Raw genomic sequence first — 22,465 nt, forward strand, 5'->3', positions numbered from 1 at the left:
ATCCTCCAGAAAGTGACCAATTAATGGCATAATTATATATAATTTCATGTTATAATAAGAATCCCTGAGCACCTCTGGTGTGTTCCCCAAACCTAAATGGATAAATTGGTAAATAAATACAAATGAATTCATGAATCTAAACCTGTTTAATAGGCATCAGTTCTATGTAATTTTTACCCTCACTGAAGCTCCAATTTCAGTTTCCATTTGCTCTTCATAAATTGACAGCCTTACCCTTTCCAGTTTAAAAAACATTTATTTTGGGTTTGGGGGAACACTCAGAGATATTCAGGTTATGGCTCTGTGCTTAGGGGTCATTTCTGGTGGTGTTGCAAATTGAACCTGGGTCTACTAATTCTACAACCTTTTTAATCACTCCCCAAAGTTATCCCATTCCCATTAGCAGTCACTCATTCCATTTTCCCCTCTTACCAATCCCATCTTTAGCAATTACCAATCCTAACCCCTCCCTTTCTTTGTGCCTATTCTTGACATTTTACAGAAATGGAATAATTTGTAGAAGTTGTCTCTGGTTTCTTTCTCTTAGCATAATGCTTGCAAGTTTCATCTATGTGATAGCATGTACAAGTCATTCCTTTTATGGAATATCATATTTCAGTGCACAAATATACTGCATTTTATTTGTTATTTCATTAAATCATCTCTGAGTTGCTTCCATTTTTGCGATTATAAATTATGCTGTGATAATTTGTATACAGGTATTTTTATTTTTATCAATGAAAAATAAATTGATTGAGATTCTGTGATGTCAGTTGTGATTAAGATTTTATTACTGATGATTTCTCATGCACATTGTTGTAACACCACACATATCACCACTGTATCAACCAAAACCCCAATGTTCCTCTCATTCAACCCCTCCCCTACTAAATTGTATGGAATTTGTGCATGCCCAAAAAGGGTGGGGGGAGAGAGAGACGGAGAGAGAGAAGAAAAGTCCCTGTCATAGAGGCAGGCAGGAGTGGGAGGGTTGGGGATGGTGGGAGGGAGGGAACCTGGGGACACAGGTACTGGGAAATGTACAATGGTGGAGGGATGGGTGTTGGAATACTGTATGACTGAAATCCAGTCATAAACAGTTTTGTAAGGATCTATCTCACAGTGCTGGAGGGATGGCACTGCGGGTAGGGCATTTGCCTTGCACGCAGCCAACATGGCCAACCCAAGTTCGATTCCTCCGCCCCTCTCGAAGAGGCCAGCAAGCTACCGAGAGTGTCTCGCCTGCACGGCAAAGCCTGGCAAGCTAACCGTGACGTATTCGATATGCCAAAAACAGTAACAACAAGTCTCACAATTTGTTGTGAGATGTTACTGGTACCCACTCGAGCAAATCGATGAACAACGGGAGGACAGTGCTATCTCACAGTGATTCAATTAAAAATATTTAACAAATAAATAAAAATTAGGCCAAGGAGACAATACGGGCATTGCATATCCATACCAGCAGCACTGAATAGGGCACTGGAGGTCCTCAGCAACACTGTATCCCCCAGTACTGACATTAAAAACCTCTTTGTTGCTAACTTGCTTGTTGACTGAAGTCAAAGGGCAAAACAAATAAACCAAAACAAACCCAAACCTATGGACTCATAGGACTGCTTGTCAAATTGGGTTGTTGCTTTATTCTCCCCATCTCTCTTACTGTTTCCCTTCAAATTTGATTTATCAAGTACTTTCTGGCTTTTTTTAACTTCTTTTCTTACCCATGAGATCCTAACTTTCCCAGAATTCTTCCTACTCAGATACTTCATGACTTCGGGACATTTGTAATGGGGGCGATCCAGCTTCTGTTATATGATTGTCAGTTCTTGGGTCTCTGGGACACCATATTGGACTTTGTGCTCGTCAAATAGCTTTTGCAGGGCACTGATATAGAGTGCATGGTATTTGTCCACAGTCTTCTTGTCCGGGTCCTTAATCCTGGGTACTGGTAAGGGCTCCCCAACTATGGGAAAGGAGAAGAGATAAGAAAGGAGAAGAGGTAAGTGTTCCCAACTCAAACTAATTCCTCAGAGTGCCACAAAGTGAAACTCACTATGTAGGTCTCTTTCCTTTATTTTCTTTTCCTTCAGTCTAGCCCCATCCAGATCCATATCTTCTAAACATCTAATCTCATGAATGCTCATGCAAATTAGCAGCAAGTTTAGAAGAGCACTCAATAATATACAGAAACCCCAGGTATGCAGGACTTGTGACTGAAAACTACAGGTTCAATGGAACTGGTAATGGGTGAACTCCCCCCATCCCCCTGTTTCCAGCAACTTGGCAGTAACACCCATAAGCCACCTCTTGCTGGTGCCACATAATCCCCTCAATGGCTAAGATCCAGAGACTCATTGTACTTCTCTCAGAATAGAGCATAAAACGACTCACCATAGTCATGCCGCCAGACCAGGTGAGCGGCAGGTGAGGCCCCTCCCTGCCCCAGCAGCTAAAATCCTCCAGAATTCAACCCCTGCCATACTCACTGCTGCTCTCCACACACTTGGGCCAAGCCTCACCCACAAGTAAACCTATTCCTGGACCATGCAACATCTCATACCTCACACCACTCATATTTCACGAGTAGCACGCCATATTAGATGGGGTTTAAAGTGGAAGGCAACCAATCTTAGAGGGAAAATATTTTTATATCTATCTATCCATCTATCTATCTATCTATCTATCTATCTATCTATCTATCTATCCACACAAGGCTCAACTCTCTAACAACATATTAATATTCTCTTATAGAAGAGCTTAATGGCTCCTGGGTGAAATATAACAGTCTTCAGATACTCTCCCCTAAGGAAAGTTTTTTTGGAGAGTTTTCAATGGTTTATTCATAACAAACAATACAAAATAAATTATTTAGGTTCTGCTTTGGGGCAGGGGTTGGGATTTGGGATGGAAACATTCAAACTATGATGGTGGGAAGGTATAATGGTGGTGAGATTGGTGTTCGAATATTAAACATAATAAAATATTGCGAACTACTTTATAAAAATTAAATTAAAAAATAAGTAATTAAAATAAAAATAAAGGTTCCAAAGAGGAAAAAAGAGCACTCAAGGAATATATGTGAATAATAATGCTCTCTGGCAGGTGTTGAACTGTGTCCCACCCAGGAATAGCCACAATTCTTATCTGTTTAGTTGTCCTCCCTACCCTACTGTCAACCACACCCTCCGTAATTAACACTGCCCATCCCAGCTATATGCTGGATCCCCTGGATCTTGATGGATGACTATGGGAGGAAGAGGTGGGTCAATCTGGGGGGAGTGAGGGGAATGGGGAGGTCCAGTATAGTCTAGAGATACTGAAAAGCTCACCAACAGTTGTAATGGGTCTATTGAAAGGCAGGAAGCCCCAGGATCCTCGAGTGAGCCCCCGGCCATGGAAAGTACAGAAATTTAGTCCCAGGATTTTTTTAAATGTATCTTGAAATTTCTTTTGGAAAAATCTTTTCCACGTGCCTTCAGGGAAAGTCACTTGATTGTAAACTTCATTCTCACCAAAGGAATAGGAAGGGACAAGATATGCTCTGTAAATAGAAAGGTGGAAGTATAAGTTCTTTCAGGAAGCTCTCTCATGAACACTCTCCATGGTGGAAAATATTTTCAATCTCCCTATTAATTAAAGTCAAGAGCCTAAGTTCCCAAACATCTCCAGCTTGTGTCTCATTCCTGAAATCTTCCACTCTCCATCCCAATTCACCCTTTGCAGGTTGCTGGTATCTTTTGTCCTTTGTTAGGAGTAACTAATCTTAGTCCATCTAACTGCTTTTATTGCACACAGTATCCAGCTAATCTTTCTAGAACTATATCTTTTAGGGGGCCAGAGTTATAGTTCAGTGGATAGAGCCCTTGCATTGCATGCGGCAACCCAAGTTCCACCCCACAGCACCGTATATGGTCCCCTGAGCCCTGTCCGGAATGATATTTGATCACAGAACCAGCAGTCAGCCCTGTACAATGTCTGATGTAGTTCTGCCCCCCGCCCCAAAATACCCAAAATCCCTGCATTTCTTTTTTTTTTCTTTTTGTGTCGCACCCGGCGATGCACAGGAGTTACTCCTGGTTCATACACTTAGGAATTACACCTGGCGATGCTCGGGGTGGTCAACCATATGGGATGCTGGGAATCGAACCTAGGTTGGCTGCGTGCAAGGCAAACGCCCTACCCGCTGTGCTATTGCTCCAGCCCTGCCTGCATTTCTAATGCCACTCTTCTCTTTAGAACTCTTTCAAGGTTTGACACTTTTCGTTTTTTCATTTTTCTTTTGTTTTTGGAACTACGTCTGGTGGTACTTGTAGGCTACTCCCAATTTTGTGTTCGAGGGTAACTCCCTGCAGTGTTGGGAGACCACATATAGTGCACCACCCCCATGGATACAAACCAGGACCAACTGCATGCAGAGTAAGTGCCTTAATATTTTTACTATTTCTTTGTCCCCAAACATCTTTGTATTATGATGCTTAGTGTGGCCTTGGTACTCTAGTCCAGCTACCTTTCTACTTTCTCCTCTCCCCACCCTTCTCTAGAATCTACTTGACTATAGTTAGTCGGCCAAGTTTTCTCTTTTCTGTCTGTACTTTCTGCTGCCTCTGCTGGAAATGTCTTCCTATACACCTTCAGGTAGTTAATTCTATTGCTAATTCTATTTTTCCCCTTTAATATTCAATTCTATTTTTTTTTTTGCTTTTTGGGTCACACCTGGCGATGCACAGCAGTTACTCCTGGCTCATGCACTCAGGAATTATTCCTGGCGATGCTTGGGGAACCATATGGGATGCTGGAAACTGAACCCGGGTCAGCCACGTGCAAGGCAAATGTGCTACCACTCCAGCCCCTGTGCTACCCGCTGTGCTACGGCTCCAGCCCCTCAGCTCTAATTTTATTCCCTTGAAAAACTTTCTTGCCCACCTCCAAATCCTCCCACCGCAGTGTGCATTATACACTACTCCTCATCTAGAGCTTCCCTCTCCTACACTAACAGTACCCCAACCCTGTATTATAGTTATCTCCTTATATTTTTCACTCCTCATAGACAGAAAGCCTATAAAGAGTGGGAGATGTGTGTTTAATTCATCTAGCTCTGGCATGCTTTTTTCTGTAGTCCTTAGTGAATGCTTTTTCCCTTTTTGTTCTGACTGGCATATATTACTAATATTTCAGTTCACAATTCAGATGTCATCATGTCATCCACTACTATAATGGATCAAAGTCTTTCTATGAGTTGATACTCTCATAGCACTCTGTACAAGCCTCTGTTATAACAAGCTATTAATTCAACAAATATTGAATCCCTTGTAGGTGTTATCACTGTGCTTTTAAGCTATGTTGATGCAACAATAAGCCCAACAGATTTTTAAAAAAACTTTTATTAGTCACAAACCATGAGGTACAGTTGTAGACTTACAAATTTTTGTGCTTGGGTTTCAATTATCCAATCATTAAGTACACATCCCTCTACCAGTGCCCATTTTCCACCACCACGGATCCCAGTATCCCTCCCACCCCCCATCTCCCCCATCTCCCCCTGCCTCTGTGGCAGGGAATTCCCTTTTGTTCTCTCTCTCCTTTTGGGTGTTGTGGTTTGCAAAAGAGGCATAGAGTGGCAATCACCCAACAGATTTAAAAAATTTCTCTATCCTTATGGAGCTTACCTCTTTTCTTGTTTCTTGGTCAATACCCACCAATGCTCAGCGGTTACGATTGGCTCTCCATTCAGGAATTACTCCTGGTGCTGCTCAGGGACCAAATGGGATGCCAGGGATCAAACCTAGGTCAGCTGCGTGCAAGGCAAGCAGTCCAGTAGTACTCACTGTACTATACCTCTGACCCCGGACTTACCTTTTTTCAATTAATTAATTTTGGGTTTAAGGCAACACTCTATGGTTCTCAGAGCTTATTTCTAGTCATGTGCTCAGGGAGTCACTCATAGCAGCATATAGGGTACCGAATAGGGTACCAGGAATTGAACCTGGGACAGCCTTGTGCAAGGACAGCACCCTGAAACCTGTACTATTTTTCTGGCCATTACTTTTTAAGGGCTGGAGTGACAGCACAGTGACAGCACAGCGGGTAGGATGTTTGCCTTGCACGCAGCCGACCCGGGTTCAATTCCTCCGCCCCTCTCATAGAACCTGGCAAGCTACCCAGAGTATACCACCCACATGGCAAAGCCTAGAAAACTACCGATGACAAATTCAATGTGCCAAAAACAGTAACAACAGGTCTCACAATGGAGATGATTCTGGTACCGGCTCAAGCAAATCGATGAACAATGGGAGGACAGTGCTACACAGTGCAGTACTACTCTTTTATTGATGTAAGCACTACAATACGCAATTATAGGAACTATATAATTTCATGATATGTAAGATTATAAGTGCAATCTCTCTTCTTCATAAGAGAGATTTTAGCAAACAACTGAAGAGTTAAAGGAATGAGCTAAAAAGGGTTTTTAAAAGAAATAATGTTTCAGGAAGACATCCCCTTAAGGCTGGAGCTTGTGACCTATATTAGGAACAGGAAATAGTTCTAATGGAGTGAGCAAGGGGAAGATCAGCGGGAGATGATGTTTGAGAGGTTAAAAGAACTAAAATATTTAGGATCTAGCAGGCCCTTGGAAAGATTTCGACTTTTGCTTAGAGAGGGAGAGAGATAGCTGTTGGGTCATTTAGAATAAAGACATGATATGACATGTTGATCAGGATCATTCTAGTTACAGTTAAGAATACGGTCTTGGATGTGGTGAAGGCAGGGACATAATCAGAGAATGAAATTAGGAATTTTTGTAATAATCCAGTGAAGAAATGATGTTAGATTAAATGAACAGATGTTAGTCAAGATAGTGAGTGCTTGATTTCTGGGTAGATGTTGTAATTTTGCATTTATCTGTATTTCTCCACTGGACTGTAAGTTCTTTAAAGGCAAAGACCAAGTCTAATTTATTTTTATATCCTTGACACTTGGCATTATGCCTGTTAATTATGTTTGATTACTAAAAAATTGAATTGAATATATTCTATTTCTCAAACCAGATTATAATATCCTTGGAGACAGTAACATACCTTATTTATCTTTGTAAGCCCTATAGCATCAAAATTCTATGTAATAATTTGATATAAAGTTTCATTTCCCAAAGACCCCAGCCTATCAGGATAATGGGCAGAAAATAAATGACTTCCAACTCTATGTAAGCAAAGAACCCACCAAAATGTCTCTGGTGATCCCAATACCCTTAAAGCATAAATGAGTAAATAGAGAGAAGCAGTAACAGTGAGGGTGGAGGGAGTTCCTTTTTACAGTTTTCTAAGAGAGGGAAGCATGCCCCAGAGGATTTATGGCATTCTTGATGATAGGACACTAAAACTTATGGACTCACCCTGTCTTCAGTGCCAACCTCACAAAACCTTTGCGATTTTTAAGGATGATGGTAGATGCTCCAGGTCGGCACAAAAGAGATTCAGCAGCTCCACCCACCACAACAATCACAGCATTGCCTGAGTCTTTGTGGGTCAGAAAATAGCTCAAGGCTGATTCACTCACTGGGCGTACTCCTGTGAAACCAAAGAGTCAAGTGGCATAACAAACATCGTTCCTGAGAGTGGATGATGGGGGTCCTTCAGGCTTTCCTTTTGGTTCTTCTGTTTCCCAACTTGTGATTTTTCACTCTTCTGTCTTTCACATGAGCTTTACAGACTGGGTTAGCCCTAGTCTGAGGTCCATTGGGTCAGTTTCTTGCCTTGGATATCTGTATTACTACTGGAGTTAGGGCTATATTGAGTTCCTCTGCTCACTTTCTCTTAACTCAATAATGTTAAAGCCAACCCTCCCTTCTCTATCAATGAACCATAGCTACCTTCTACTTTCTCCAATCTGACAGTGCTGGAGACTCTACAAAGTTCTGTCCCCTCCCTCTACTGATCAGCACTTTCCACCAATTTGCTTTATTCTTAACCTTCTTGCTACAGGAGAGCCAGGTGCTGGAGTCTGTGGAGAGTAAGCAAAGTAAAGAACATACTCAAGCCAAACTGAGAGTAAAGAACCTACCAAAGCCAAACTGAAATACATGTGAATCATGGAATGAGGGTGACACCTGCTTCTCAATAACAACCACAAGTGAGCCTTTCCTCACTTCTGTTTTTTGTCTTTGCCCTTTCCTTACCTTCTATTCTTTCCAGGATGACACAAATGGTCTCCAGGCCCCAGTCACTGAGAAAGACTGCTGCTCCAGGTTGATATCAATCTCAGAGATGAGCAGAAGCATGTTCTAGAACTCTAGTGCTTCTACATGGAGACTTCAGGCAAATTCACCTGACCTTTTAATGTTTGTTTAAAGTTTTTATTTGGAATCCAGAAAGGTGAGTATTCATATCACTGTGGCTTGAAGTTGGGTCTGGGAAAGTTGTCCTGGATTCTGATGCTTATTTTTTATCCCTTAACATATCATATAAATTTGATGAGGCTTTCAGAGGATGGCCATGGGTCAGCAGAGTACCACCAAGTTTGTGAGACTTTAAAATGTCTTTAAAATGACCTGAGATAACATCTACCATATAAATGACTGGCTAAAATAAGCCAACTGATAGATATCGCAGAAATAATCTGGCAAAGTTCATGTGAGCTGCCCCATTCATGTCTGATATTCCCTACATTTAGGTTTGTTATTTAGCTTTTGATTTTGTTTTTAATTTCCATTTTGACTTTGACTCCAGCACTTCTCTGCCCTCCTCTGAAAGTATTATGGTCAATGTGTATGAATTCTATAACTTAATCTGCTGCCTAAAGAAACCCGGCTTCACAGATCTTGGGTGAACTTGATGCTTGTCTACATGCCCCTGCTTATTGACCTATTGTGTTGTGGATTAATTTGACCTGAAGCCCTCTTTCAGCAGGGAGTGATAGTAAACTGATTGTGCATATATGGAGTGTAGTCTGAGGTAGGTTAGATAATAGAATGACTTCTTCTACTCACCCATTGACATCACATATTCTCGCACAATTGGGATCCAGAAGATCCCTTCCAAGGTCCCTAAAGATGGAGTGATAGCTGGGAAAATCTTAGAAACGCCAGTGGCCTCAGTGGCAAAGTTGATGAAGGCACCATAAGAGACAATGCCATGGGGGTGGTTCACAATTACATAGTTGTGATCAGGTGAGAGATCATGGGTCTTCACCAGCTGTTAAAAGGAGATTTAATCATAGAAGTGGATAGGAAGGAGAGGATGTGTGAACTCATATCTTAGCATGTAGTATGTGTTGCCCCTAAGGATCCTCAAATCTCTATTCTTTGGAGTGTCATCACTGTCATAGGATTTCCAAGGGCTATGATACCTCTTGGAGAGCCCAGCAAGCTACCGAGAGTATCCTCCCCGCACAGCCGAGCCTGTCAAGCTCCCCGTGTTGTATTCGATATGCCAAAAAAGTAATAATAACGGTTTTCATTCCTCTGACCCTGAAAGAGCTCCCAATATGCCATTGGGCTACACTATCACGAGACAGGGATGAATGAATACATTACTGGCGCCCGCTCGAGAAATTGATGAACAACCGGACAAGTGATCAAGAGAAGATACTCAGAGGGGCTAATCTGGGTTTGTCTCTGTCAGTATTTATTGCAATTCAACCATCTTCCCACCTTTCCCTCTCTCTAGAGACCCTTCTCTATATGATTCCTCTAGACCTGGAACATCATGCTGATAACCAAAGTCTTTGAAAACATAAAACTGAGTGGGGATAAAGTATCTGGGAAACAGGAACCAAAGGCACCCAGAGGAAGGTTATTTACCTTTACTGGGAAGTAATTTTGGAAATACTTCCAGAGGGTCCAGTTTCTTACCCAAGCTGAACGCCTACCACCTGTGAGTATTAAAAAAAAGGAAGGAAAGAGAAGGTAGGATATTGCCAATACCTCTACCTTTCTCAGAGGTGAATAATTCTTCTATAATCTTCAGGTCACAGGAACTACCATATTCTCACAATTTCATATTTCTAAGGCACGGAGCTACATATATATATATATATATATATATATATATATATTCCTATAAATCCAAACCTCAAGAAGCTATAAGGAAGCCCATTGCTCTTTGGGCCAATTCAAGGAAACAGCCTGAAGCTGGGAAAATCTACCCAGAAACTCCGACATTTTAATTCTTTATGAGGCCCTAGAAGGGGACTTTGCCTTCTGCTGAACTTCACTCCATCTTCTCTCCTTTCCCCATTGCCCTCTTTATCTTCTTTTCTCCCTCTCTCTATTTCCCCACTACTTTCCCTTACACCTTTCCATTCCCTTTCCCCTTCTTTCCTCTTTCTACCCTCTTTCCCTCTGCCTCTCTCATTCCTTCCCTCCACCGCCCTCTCCCTATAATTCCATCTTTGGTAAGACAAGGACCCTCCACTCCCCGGCCCTGACCTTTACCTTGAATGTGGGTGTCCCAATCATAGGCGAGCCAGGTCAATGCGAGCAAAGACACCATCCAGAACTTAGTGAACACCAGAAAGAAGGGTATCAGGACAATAGGTATAGCTCCTGTGGTGGACACAAAGGGTTCATACCCTTCAGTTCTCAAATTTTAGTACATTCCTCATAACCCTATTCTTTGCTTTATACTGAAAAGGTAGGTCAAGAGTTGTGTGAGACTTTTCTCTTCATCTTGGCTCCCTCGAATCCATGTATATCTTGCTGTGGTCTGGACTGACTTTGAATACCTGGATATTGATGTCCTCAATGACTCAGTGTGTAACTGGAAACAGTAGACATTCTCATAGCATGCTCTCAACTGGGGTCAAAGGACAGCATTAACACCTTGGGCCAGTGACTCTAATCTTCATTCTGGAACCTCAGAAAATCTTTTCTAAAAGCTTGGCTCCAAAATAAATATATAAAATCTTGACTCTTCTTCCTTTATGAAATTGCTCAGCCAGCACATTCCACAGTGGCAAGGAATAATCCATGGTTTGTACAGGTCATAAGATGCTGAGAGGAGAATATATATTAAAACTTTTTTATGTTCAGTTTTGTCCTACTCAAAATGTCTCAAAGTTTCAGAAGGGAAAATTTATCTGTTAGCGAAGGGCAACATCAGGCTCTTCTGTTAAATACAAATGTGACACTTCTTACAAAAGTGGAAATTGAATCACATTTTAAAATATGTTTTCAGTTAGGGTTAGAGAGATAGTGCAGGGGTAAGCACTTGCCTAGCATGTGGAACATCACAATTCTATATCTAGTACTGCATATAGTCCCCCAATACCACCAGGAGTGACTACTGAGCATAGAGTCAGAAAAAGCTCTGAGTACCGCTGAGTGAAGCACCTAAATCTAAAATAAAATAAAATCTCCATCCATGAGAACAAAAGGATAAGTATCCATAATGTGAATCTAAAAAATAACTCCTCTAAGAGTCTAATTTCTTTGACATCTTTTTAAAAAAATTAAATTTTTTTTGCATTTTGGGTCACACCTAGTGATACTCAGGAGTTACTCCTGGCTCTGCACTCAGAAATTATTCCTGGTGGTACTCGGGGGACCATATGGGATGCCGGGGATTGAACCCGGGTCGGCCGCGTGCAAGGCAAACACCCTACACGCTCTGACCCTCTTCTTCATACCACATCAGGGTGGATAAAAGTTTAAGAAAAGGGGAAGAAACTCAAGACTCACCTTTAGGTTTATCTCTTGCATTTTGGACACACATAAAAATAATGAGGAAAAGAGAAAATGAGCATTTCTTTTAAAATTCATGTTATAATATAAATAAAATTTAGTGATTGAGTGGCAATCGTGTTCGGTCTATAGGATTAGTGGTGGTGGAGAATGGGCACTGGTGGAGGGATGGGTACTCAATCATTGTATGACTGAAACCCAAGCACAAAAATTTGTAAGTCTACAACTGTACCTCATGGTGTTTCACTAATAAAAATTTTTAAAAAATTTAGTGATGACCAAATATCCCTCACAAGAACTGGCTAAGGGGCTGTTGATAATTAAATAGGAAATTGTGGTGGGAGGATTTTTATGGATGTTTGTCACAATTTTATCCGCCACAGATAAAAGTCTTGTCACTTTTGACCCTCATCAATTTAGATCATAGGGAGAGCCTGCCAGCACAGTCTGTTTGAATGACATTGGTCTAGGCATGGTGGCAGAAATGGAATTTAAGAAAAAGGAGAAACACAGGCAAAACTTGAAAGGAGAGTTAAAGCTGATGAAGTAAAAATTTTGTGGCAGCAAGCAAGGGCAACTGAGGAAGGGATGAAAGAACAAGCATTTATATGGATGTATGCATGACCCACCATTAGGTCTTTTATACCCAACCATTAGACCAGAAGTTTATTTCCAACACATAGTTCATGTTCAAATGAGGAGTCTTTTAAGTAAATTATTAAGGAGAGAGTTCATATATAAGATAGGTGCATACTTTAGTTTGCTCTGAAGATGACTAAGACATCTACAGAAGTATAGATTCTTTCCATAATTATTTTTTAAAATTATATACATGATATATTATATATATTAAGTCATAAAATTTCCTAATGATACTTAATGTTTTTTTTGTGTGTGTTTAAATTATGTATATTCTCTTTGATGACGTTCTTGTCCAAATATTTGGCAATTTTTTCAATTTTTCTTTTTGTTTATTATTGAGTTTTGAGGGTACTATATACATTATGGATACAATTTTTTTATTAGTTATGTGAATTGCAAACCCTTTCTCTTACACCAAAGAGATTGGCACACATCAAAAAGAACAAGAACAACTAGTGTTGGCACAGATGTGGGGAGAAAGGAACTCTCATTCATCATTGGTAGGATTGACTGGTTCAGTCTTTTAGGAAAACAATATGGGCATTCCTCAAAAAGTAGAAATTGAACTTCTATTTGATCCAGCAATATCACTTTTGGTAATATATCCCGTGGGTGCAAAAATGCACAGTAGAAATGACATCTGCACCTGTATGTTTATTGCAGCATTATTTGCAATAGCCAGAATCTGCAAAACAACCCGAGTGCCCTAGAACAGAAGATTGGTTAAAGAAACTTTGATACATCTACACAATGGAATACTACGAAAGTATTAGAAACAATGAACTCAAGAAATTTGCTTATAAGTGGATGGACATGGAGAGTATCATGCTAAGTGAAATGAGTCAGAGAGGGACAAATATAGAATGACTGCACTCATTTGTGGAATATAAAATAATACAAATGTGATAGCACAGCGGTAGGGCGTTTGCCTTGCACGCAGCCAACATGGCCGACCTGAGTTCGATTCCTCCCCCTCTCCGAGATCCTGGCAAGGTACCGAGAGTATCTCACCCGCACGGCAGAGCCTGGCAAGCTCCCCGTGACGTATTCAATATGTCAGACACAGTAACAACAAAGTCTCCAATGGAGACGTTACTGGGCCCGCTCGAGCAAATCGATGATCAACGGGAGGGCCTTTACCTTACCTCGAGCAAATGTTTATCATTACCAATAATTAGGGAAATGCAAATTAAAGCCACAATGATGTTATCTCTCACATTTTAAGATGGTTACTATTTTGAGGGCTAAAGGAGCACATTTCCCAAGCAGAGCTCAAGAAGTCTGAGGATCCTATCCTGTTGAATCTCAGTTAACTGTTTCAAGCCCTGACAGCTCATGTTACCCTGAACACTAGGAGTAGTTTCTGAGCACTAATGGGTATAACCCAACCTCTACACCCCCAATTTGAAACAGTGTATCTAGAGTATACATTGAGGAATTATAGATTAAGTACAAAAGATAATACTATAATTAAAAATTCATAATGCAATTAATAAACAACGGGAGGACCGTGACCGTGACCGTGAATACAATTAATAAAATTTATTAAGATAAATTTAAAAAGATTTAATTTTTAAATTTATAAAATTTATGACAACTAAGGTATAAATACATAGTCAGGAACTTAGATGATTGGTTAATGATATGATCCCCCCTGGCAAGGAAGACAATAGCAGAAATAAATAGGACCATAAAAACTTTCTGCACTGTGAAAGAAATAAGGCTTAAAATTAAAAGAAACCCCACTGATCGGGAAAGATATTCACATCATACTTCAACCAAAGAGTTAATATTCACTATCTATAAAACACTCTCAAAGCTCAATAACCAAAAAAACAATCACATCAAAATGTAAAGAAAGGAGATGCAAAGATTTCCTCAGAGATGACATAAAGATGGCCAGCAGGCATATGAAAAATGTTCATCATCATAGGAATGAAAATAAAAATGACAGTGATGTATCATTTCACACTAGTGAATGATCTATGTAAAAATTTTGGGAACAGTTAAGCATTGGTGGGAAAGTGGTGTAAAAGGAACTCTTATTCACTGCTGATAGCCTCATTGCTCTTTCAGCCTCTTGGGAAAATGATTTGGTGACTTTTCAAAAACTTAAGAATAGAACTTCCATATAACCTGAATTCCACTCATGAACACCTATCCTCCCCAAGAACACAAAAAATATTAATCTGAAAGGACATATGCTCGCCTGTGTTCACCTATGCATTATTTACAATAACTATGGTCTGAAAACAATTTGTGCCCACAACAGAAGAGTGGATATAGAATTTATGGAAATGGAACCTTAACAGGGATTAAGGTTCTTGCCTTGCATATAATTGACCTCTGATTCTTGGCATTGCATTTGGACCCCTGAGAACCACTAGTCTGATCTCTGAAGCACCACCAGATATTTTTGTTTGTTTCAGGGCCACACCCGACGATGCTCAGGATTTATACCTGGCTTTGCACTCAGGAAATGCTCCTGGATGTGCTCAGGGGCCTATTTGGGATGCCAGAAATCAAACCTACATCAGCTGTGTGCATGGAAAGCACCCAACTCATTGTACTATCTGTCCATCCCCATGAAGCACAACCTGGTGTGTCCCACCCAACCCATAAAGAAAAGAATTTTGTTTTTTTATATATGCATATATATGAATACTATTCAACTATGAGAATACAGGAAATCTTGCACTTTGCACAACTTGTATGAATTAGAGGGTGTTGTGTTAAGTTAAATGAGTAAGAAAGGAAAAGACAAAAAACCCAGATGATTTTGCCCAGATGAGTTTTGGAGTATAAAGTATAAAAAAATGAAAGTAGGTATTAGAAACAAATCCTGATGTGTTGTCCATAGAACTGTAATCTGAGTATGCTATGGGGGTTGGGGTATGGAGAGGGACCTTGGGATAATGGTAGAGGGAAATTGATACTTTGATGGTAGGCATGCGGTAGCAGTGCAGAAAATACAAAAAAATAATATCAATACTATTTTAAACTATAATTCCTCAATAAAAAAGTCTTAGGGGACAGAGAAATAGCAAAGTGGTCAGGGCACTTGCCTGGCACATGGACAACCTGGGTTCAATTCTCAGCATTTCAGATGGTCTCCTAAGTACCACCAGGAATAATTCCTGATTACATTTGGCAGAGCCAAAAGTAAACCCCGAGCACTGTTTAGTGTGGTCAATCAACCCCCACAAAATCTTAAAATGTTTTTTTATTTTAGTCCCTGTGATTTACAATACTGTCTGTGATAGGTTTTCATGCATATATTTTAATACCACACTCTCTCTATCAAAGCATCCGTTTCCCTCCACCACTGTCTCAGGGTACCCTCCTCAAACTCCCTACCTCACCCATCCTTGTCTCCTCACCATGGTAAGCTCAGTTCTGCAGATCAGTTCACAGATCCTGTTACTCTGGGACATTTTTTATTACCCTAATGTGCTTCTTTATATACCACATATAAGAAAGGTCAAATTATGTCTGTTTCTCTCTTCTAATTGACTTCAGTGAGCATGATACCCTCAAGTTCCACTCACATAGCAGAAAACTGCTCTTTCTTATATCAATTAGTCTTCCATTTTGTGTGTATACATATATAAAACATACTCTATATATGTTTATATAAAACTTACTCTATTCTTAAACACTTGGCTTATTCATTTTGACTAATGTGAGCAGTACTGCAATGAACACAGGAGTGCAAATGTCTTTTCTTGATAGAGTTTTTGAGCCCTTGGTGTAGATGACAAGAAGTGACATTTCTGGATCATATTGAAGCTTAATTATTAGCTTTTGGAGACATGTCCATATTGTTTTCCAAAAGGATGGAATCACAAGACATTCCCACTAACAGATAAGCATTTATTTTTCCACATATCTGTGCCAGCAATGGTTATTTTTGTTCTTTTTGATGTGTGCCAGAAGCTTCAAGGAAGACAGGTGACCAATAGGTATTCTGAAAAAAAAAAGTTCTGCATCACTGATCATCAGGGAAATGCAAATCAAAACAACCTCACACTAGTGGGTCTAGCACACATCAAAAAGAACAAAAAATAACCATTAAAAATCCATTTTTTTCAAAATAAAAGAAAGCATAAAATTTCAAAGTACTAGGCATGAAACCCACCATTAATAGTATTGTAAATCATGGTGCTTTTAAAAAAGTAATGGAGATGATACGGAAAACTGGACTGCTTGTACACTGTTGGCAGAAATGTGGAGTGGAAAACAGTAGGACAGCTATTCCAAAAAAAATTGGACTACCATATGATCCAGCAATCTCACTTCTGTAGCAGGATTTCAACATGATATTCGAATGCCCATGTTCATAGTGGTGTTATTCACAAGTTCCAAGAGGTGGAAACAACCCAAGCATCCATATATAAATTAGATAAACAAAATGTGTTCTATACATTCAAGAAATAACTGTCTAAAAATGAAAGAAATTCTGCCTGTGATATAATGTGGACATTATATACCTTGAAGACATTATGTTAAGTGAAATAAACTAGCTATCAGTGGAAAACAGTTTATATGCCACTTATCTGAGATACCCAGTGTAGTCAAATTCACAGGAACTGAAGAAGAATGGTGGTTTCTAGGACTGAGATAGGAGGGAAATGGGGAGTTATTGTTAAAGAGTGCAGGGTTTCAATTTAGGAAGATGAAAATGTTACACAGCCAGAGAGTTCTGCTGATTGATTGGCTCTGAATGAACATGATGCCACTGAACTGTACATTTAAAATGGCGAAAAGTAACCAATATTATATTATGTATATATATATTTGTATATTTTACCAAAATTTTTTAAAAATTAAAAATATAGGTGAAAGAAAGAAAGATGGCGGCCGCACGGGAGCCTTGTGGACAGCAGGTTTGAGCCGGGGGCGGGGGGCAGCAGGGGCCTCATGGGAAGGGGGGCGTTCTGGGCCGTCCTTCACGCCCGACCGAGGTCACCAGCTGCCCCCCACGAGCGGCTCTCCGGCACGGCCACAACTCCAGAGCACAGAAACCAATCTCTTAACTATCTAACTTTTAATAGAAATACTTCCAGGGTTAATAAGTGAAACAGCAGAAATCCAAAACAGCGCGGCCGCTATTGCGGCCGTGCGTCATCATTTTATTCTTAAACCAAGCTGTAGAAAGCAAATCATTTCACAACACTGTTTCAGCATATCTGATTGGGGGGGGTCGTAAACTCTAAACAATAATTGTGCATCTTCTATCGAAACAATGTATCTAGTCAAAGTAGATAGAGTATTAACTAGAACTCATCTGCCTCACAGGAATTGGGAGGGGTGGGAGGTGGGGTTCTATTGGGGTTCACGGTTAAAAATGGGTATTGGTAAAGGGAAAAGTGTTTGATACTTGCATGACTGAGACCTAAACCCGAAAGCTCTGTAACTTTTCCCACAGTGATTCAATAAAGAAATAAACTATTAAAAAATATATAGGTGAAATAAAATACTTCCATTCTTATGAACCTTAGCGTAAGACACCTGGGTTTCATTGTTTCTCCCTAACACTTCCTACTCCATTTGAGCTGTTCCTTGAAAACCAGAAAATTATATCAAAGGAACTAGGACACATTACTTAGGAGGCACCATTTTGAACTCATATATTCTATGTTGGATATAACCCCCTACCCATCCTTATCATAATACAGTGTCTCTTGAAAAGAGGAAAATAAAATGAGAACATCTACTTAAGAAAAAAATATTTTTCTGGAGTGACGCACAACATTTTTTTGAAGGCACACCTGGAAGTGCTCAGGATTTATTCCTGTATCTATGCTCAGGGGACCATATTCAGTGCCTGGGATCAAATCTGGTTCAGTCTCATGCAAGGCTAGTTTCTTACTGTACTATCTCTCTGATCCCCAAACAGAATGACTTATTGAAAAAAGCTTCCCAGAAGAGTCAGAACAACTCAGGAACTTGTGTTCAAGTCTACACAAAGTCTTTGGAGGAGCAGGTCAGACAGCTCAGTTGAAATAATCAGCTCTCACAACTCTTCCTCTCTTGACCTTTCCCTGTTCTCTCTGTATATGTTATCTTTGCCCATATTTTCTGGGGACCCAATTTGAAATGGCAGTTGTCATCATGATGCCAGGTTTCTAAGGGATATTCCTATGCCTTTTACTTTTCTTGCTGATGGTTGAGAATTGTCAAAGCAAATATTTTTTATGACGAAAAACAGGATTTAAGTGTCTGATCTAAAATATAATTCTATACTGTACCTTTTTCCTTCTAGGTAGCTAATTTCATATTTTATAAAATAAAATTAACAATTAAAAAAAGAAAAACAGGAAAACAAAAATAAAATGTGAAAGTTTAGAAAAAACAGCGTACAGAAAACTTTGTTCTCTCTCTAAGACTATAGATCCCTTCTTAGAATATTTTCAGAGCTCTGTATTTTTTTATTAGTGAAAAACCATGAGGTAGTTGTAGATTTACAAACTTTCGTACTTGGGTTTCAGTTATACAATGATCGAGTACCCATCCCTCCACCAATGCCCATTCTCTAGCACCAATGATCCTAGCAGCCATCCCACCCCCATCCCCATCCCCCCCACCGCACCCCGCTTCTGTGGCAGGGCATTCCCTTTTGCTCACTCTTTCCTTCAGGGTCTTGAAGTTTGCAATAGAGATATTGAGTGGCCATCGTGTTCGGTCTATAGTCTACTTTCAGCATGCATCTCGCATCCTGAGCGAGTCCTCCAAATATCCTTTACTTGGTGTTCCCTTCTCTATCTGAGCTGCCCTTTCCCCCAGCATGTGCTGTCAGTTTCCAAGCCTTGGAGCAGACCTCCTGGTACTTATCTCAACTATTCTTGGGTGTACGACTCCCATTCTGTTACTTTATATTTCCCAGATGAGTGCAGTCTTTCTATGTCTGTCCCTCTCTTTCTGGCTCATTTCACTTAGCATACTTTCCATGTAGAACCACTTGTATATAAATTTCATGGCTTCATCTTTTCTAACAGCTTCATAGTATTCTATTGTGTAGATGTACCAAAGTTTCTTTAAACAGTCATCTTTTCTCGGGCACTCCGTTTTTTTTTCCCCAAATTTTGGCTATTGTTAACAGTGCAGACCTCTGTATTTTTAAAAATAGTGGTCACACCTGGCAGTGCTTGGGGCACTATGTATTGTGCAGGATCGAAATCCGGGCCTTGCACACACTAGTCATGTGCTCTACCACTTGAATTATCTCCCTTATCCCTGAATAATTTTTATGTAAAAATAAAATACATGGACTTACCAAGGAAGCTCATCATATTAAAACAATCACAAGAATATTGCAAAAAATGAGATAAAGTAACATGTGTGTCTTACTTTATGCAGTACATAACCAGGTTTAATGTCAGTTACAATAACTACTTTATTCTTGAAGTAATTACAAGCATAAACAAAATTCAAGAAGTCTGTGTCCATTAGCACATCTCTGTGATGCCAATTACTAATGAATACACAGGTCACTGCCAACACTTCTGTGGTCTGCTGTGTAAATTTATCATTTCAATTTTCGGTTAGTCAAAACAAAGAGGAATTTTTTCTTTAAAGCTTTTTTTTTCAAATTCAAAGTTGTCCAACCACTTGTCACTTATAGGCCCATAGGCTCCCCGTGGAAGTTCTCTGTTCTAAGTGGTCATGGGTTCTAAGTCTCCCATGGATTGGAATCAGGTGCCTCCTACCTATCTCGCTCTTTAGGATAAAATTTTGCCCCTTCCAGTTTCCAAGTTACCTACTGTATTTAAAACCATTTCAAACTCTGGTTTACAGCTGAGAAACACTTGGAGCTCTCAGCCCATTTGCCCAGCACTTATGATTTCCATACCCCAAGCCCTCAACCCTGACAAATGAGTCATTTGGGCAGCCCAGCTTTTCTAAATTGAGGAATACCATGGTTTTATGGTGGCTGACCACCTTGTGCCTATCCAGTAACTTCAACTCTACAAGCCATCACTCCTCTTTCTGTCCCCATTCTTGAATATGACTTGAATTTGTTCAAAGGAACAAGTCTGAAAAGACTAGAGTAATTCTGAAAGTAGAACAGCTACAGCCTGCATCATGGACTCCATGTCCTACAGATGGGAGGAGATAGATTTACTGGTAGCCATCTTTCTGAGTGGGAAAGCAGTCCTTCTTAGAGGGAGAGGACCAACAAGATGATCTCTTCAGAGCCCTCTTAATCCATGCATTCCTGGCCTCTTTCTTGGTCTGTCTCCATCCACTCTCCAGACTCTAGTTCACTCACCTAAAATTATGTAGACTGGGATCCACTGGATAACCGAGAGGGTTTGAAGGCCCTCCTGAAGATCCAGTTTGGAGAAGGCCATGACAGTAGTGTCGTTCTGTTGTGTCAAAAAGCTCAAACAGAAGGCAAGCACTTCTAAAGCTGAGCTGATCACAAGTGCTATGCTCTAATTTCTAATCACTGAGTGAGTCAGTTTTGTTGCTAGAGGTTTTAGGTTTCATCTGACCTTTCCTCCATCTGTCCATGCTCTCTGCCCCCACCTCATCTTCCTACGCAAGTTCAGATTTCAGTTTGCATTATCAAGTGTCCCTAATACATATCCATTCTCCATGTGTGTTCAACTGCAGTGAGACAGAAAATGGCCTTATAAAGGCTTTGTATGTATATGTTTGTGTGAATACAGGATTAATTAAGTGCAGGCAAAGAAAATGGCTTGAGCCCCAAGTAACACATCTGAAAAGTCATACAAAGTCTTTTCTTGATTAAGAAAGGGCATCTGCCATTCTTGTTTCTGTCCTAGTGTCTGTTGGTCTTCTTATTTCCTGTGAGCCACTTTGTTCAACAGAGACTTTACATGGGTAAAAGATACCTCCTGTGCTTCTGTTCTCAGTAATTCTATCAATGGCCAGATTAAATGTAGTTGAATAGTAGATTCATTGCAGAGAGACGGCCTGGGTTCTACTCCTAAAGAATAGTTCCAGCTATACCATGTCCTTCCTATAACAACTTTGAAAATCATTTAATCTCTCTAGTCCTCAGTTTGAACACTCATTGTTGGAAGGTGCTACAGTGGTTAGGCATGGACAGCAGAGGCAGAGAACTGGGATTTAAATCTCAGTCCTGCCAATTATAAGTTGGTGAACTGTTATGCATCATTTTCCCCATCTGGGAAATGGGATGATAGCAGTTCCTATTCCATAGGGTTGTTTTGAGGATTAAGTGTTTAGCACATGAGTCTGACATAAAGTAGACTGTGTATTTCCTGATTATACTGTTTCTTTAGCTCAGCTCATGTCTATTATACAACTATTGTGTTCATTTTGCAAAACTGAAGATTCATTGAAGATTCACTCTGGATCCCAGACCTCCATCTTGTTTTTTTTTCTGTAGTTACCCATTGGGTGACTACTCTTTTTGAGGCAATGTTGTAGGTACTGATATCGAGGTGAGGAAGGAAGTGGATGGGTTCCTCCTTTCATGGAATTTATAGCATAATGATGAAACAGATATTTAAAAATAGCTAAATCACAAAAATGTTTATACCCTTGAATTTGTGGTAGTATCCTAAAGAAAAAGACCAGTGTGCTTAACATAAAACCTTGAATATTGAATGATAATATTTTAAGTTAAAATAAAAGGATTGAAAGGAAATTGAGTGCAATAAATGGTAACAAGTGCCATGCAAGTACAAGAAAATATTGATTCCTAGCATTTTCCAGATAAATGAGAAGGACTTTGTCCTCTTCTCTACCCATTACCTTGGTTTGGGCATCCCTGAAAAGATTAAGGTGATGCTTCAGAGTTAATTTTAGAAAATTGTTTTGGTTTATTATGGGAAGTACTTCTATTCCCCATAACACTAGTACCCTAGATAGCCACCTGACAGGCCACCCCTTTCTCCTCTTTCTATGCCCTCTTCCCTGGTTTGCTGTGGTTTTCAGTACTCTTGTGGTTTTCAGTATTCTTCTTGAGACTTGTGGACACAAATGATAAAATTCTAAGAATTTTCAGGGGAAGAGGGCAAGAGGCAAGATAGGTAGACCTGGCTTCTTAGGGGAGAAAGCAAAGATATAGTGAGTTTCAGGACAAAAACGTTTCACAAAGGCAAGAACTCCAAGTCCACTAAGATATCAGGTCTCTGCTATGCTTCA

At 40.0% G+C, this 22,465-nt stretch overlaps 1 protein-coding gene across 1 annotated transcript; it reads right to left on the bottom strand.

Moving 5' to 3' along the window:
• Positions 1 to 1,811: 1,811 nt before the first annotated feature.
• On the bottom strand, positions 1,812 to 20,948 carry DGAT2L6 (diacylglycerol O-acyltransferase 2 like 6). Its single transcript, XM_056130154.1, has 7 exons — positions 20,595 to 20,948; positions 10,433 to 10,543; positions 9,800 to 9,870; positions 8,987 to 9,191; positions 7,394 to 7,568; positions 3,333 to 3,544; positions 1,812 to 1,966 (listed from the first exon to the last, which is right to left on the bottom strand). Exons 1-7 carry the CDS (start codon positions 20,674 to 20,676, stop codon positions 1,812 to 1,814), a joined length of 1,011 nt encoding a protein of 336 aa, XP_055986129.1. The 5' UTR covers positions 20,677 to 20,948.
• Between the last annotated feature and the right edge of the window lie 1,517 nt (positions 20,949 to 22,465).

Source organism: Sorex fumeus, unplaced genomic scaffold, assembly GCF_029834395.1.
Source record: "Sorex fumeus unplaced genomic scaffold, SorFum_2.1 ptg000073l, whole genome shotgun sequence".
NCBI classification, from domain to species: domain Eukaryota; kingdom Metazoa; phylum Chordata; class Mammalia; order Eulipotyphla; family Soricidae; genus Sorex; species Sorex fumeus.

Excerpts from the sequence above, each read along its gene's own strand:
- DGAT2L6 (XM_056130154.1), bottom strand. The coding sequence starts at position 20,676 with ATGGCCTTCTCCAAACTGGATCTTCAGGAGGGCCTTCAAACCCTCTCG. Across the intron at positions 9,871-10,432 it reads TTGGGACACCCACATTCAAG|GTGGTAGGCGTTCAGCTTGG; the intron begins GTAAAGGTCAGG and ends TAATACTCACAG. Across the intron at positions 9,192-9,799 it reads AAAATTACTTCCCAGTAAAG|CTGGTGAAGACCCATGATCT; the intron begins GTAAATAACCTT and ends TCCTTTTAACAG.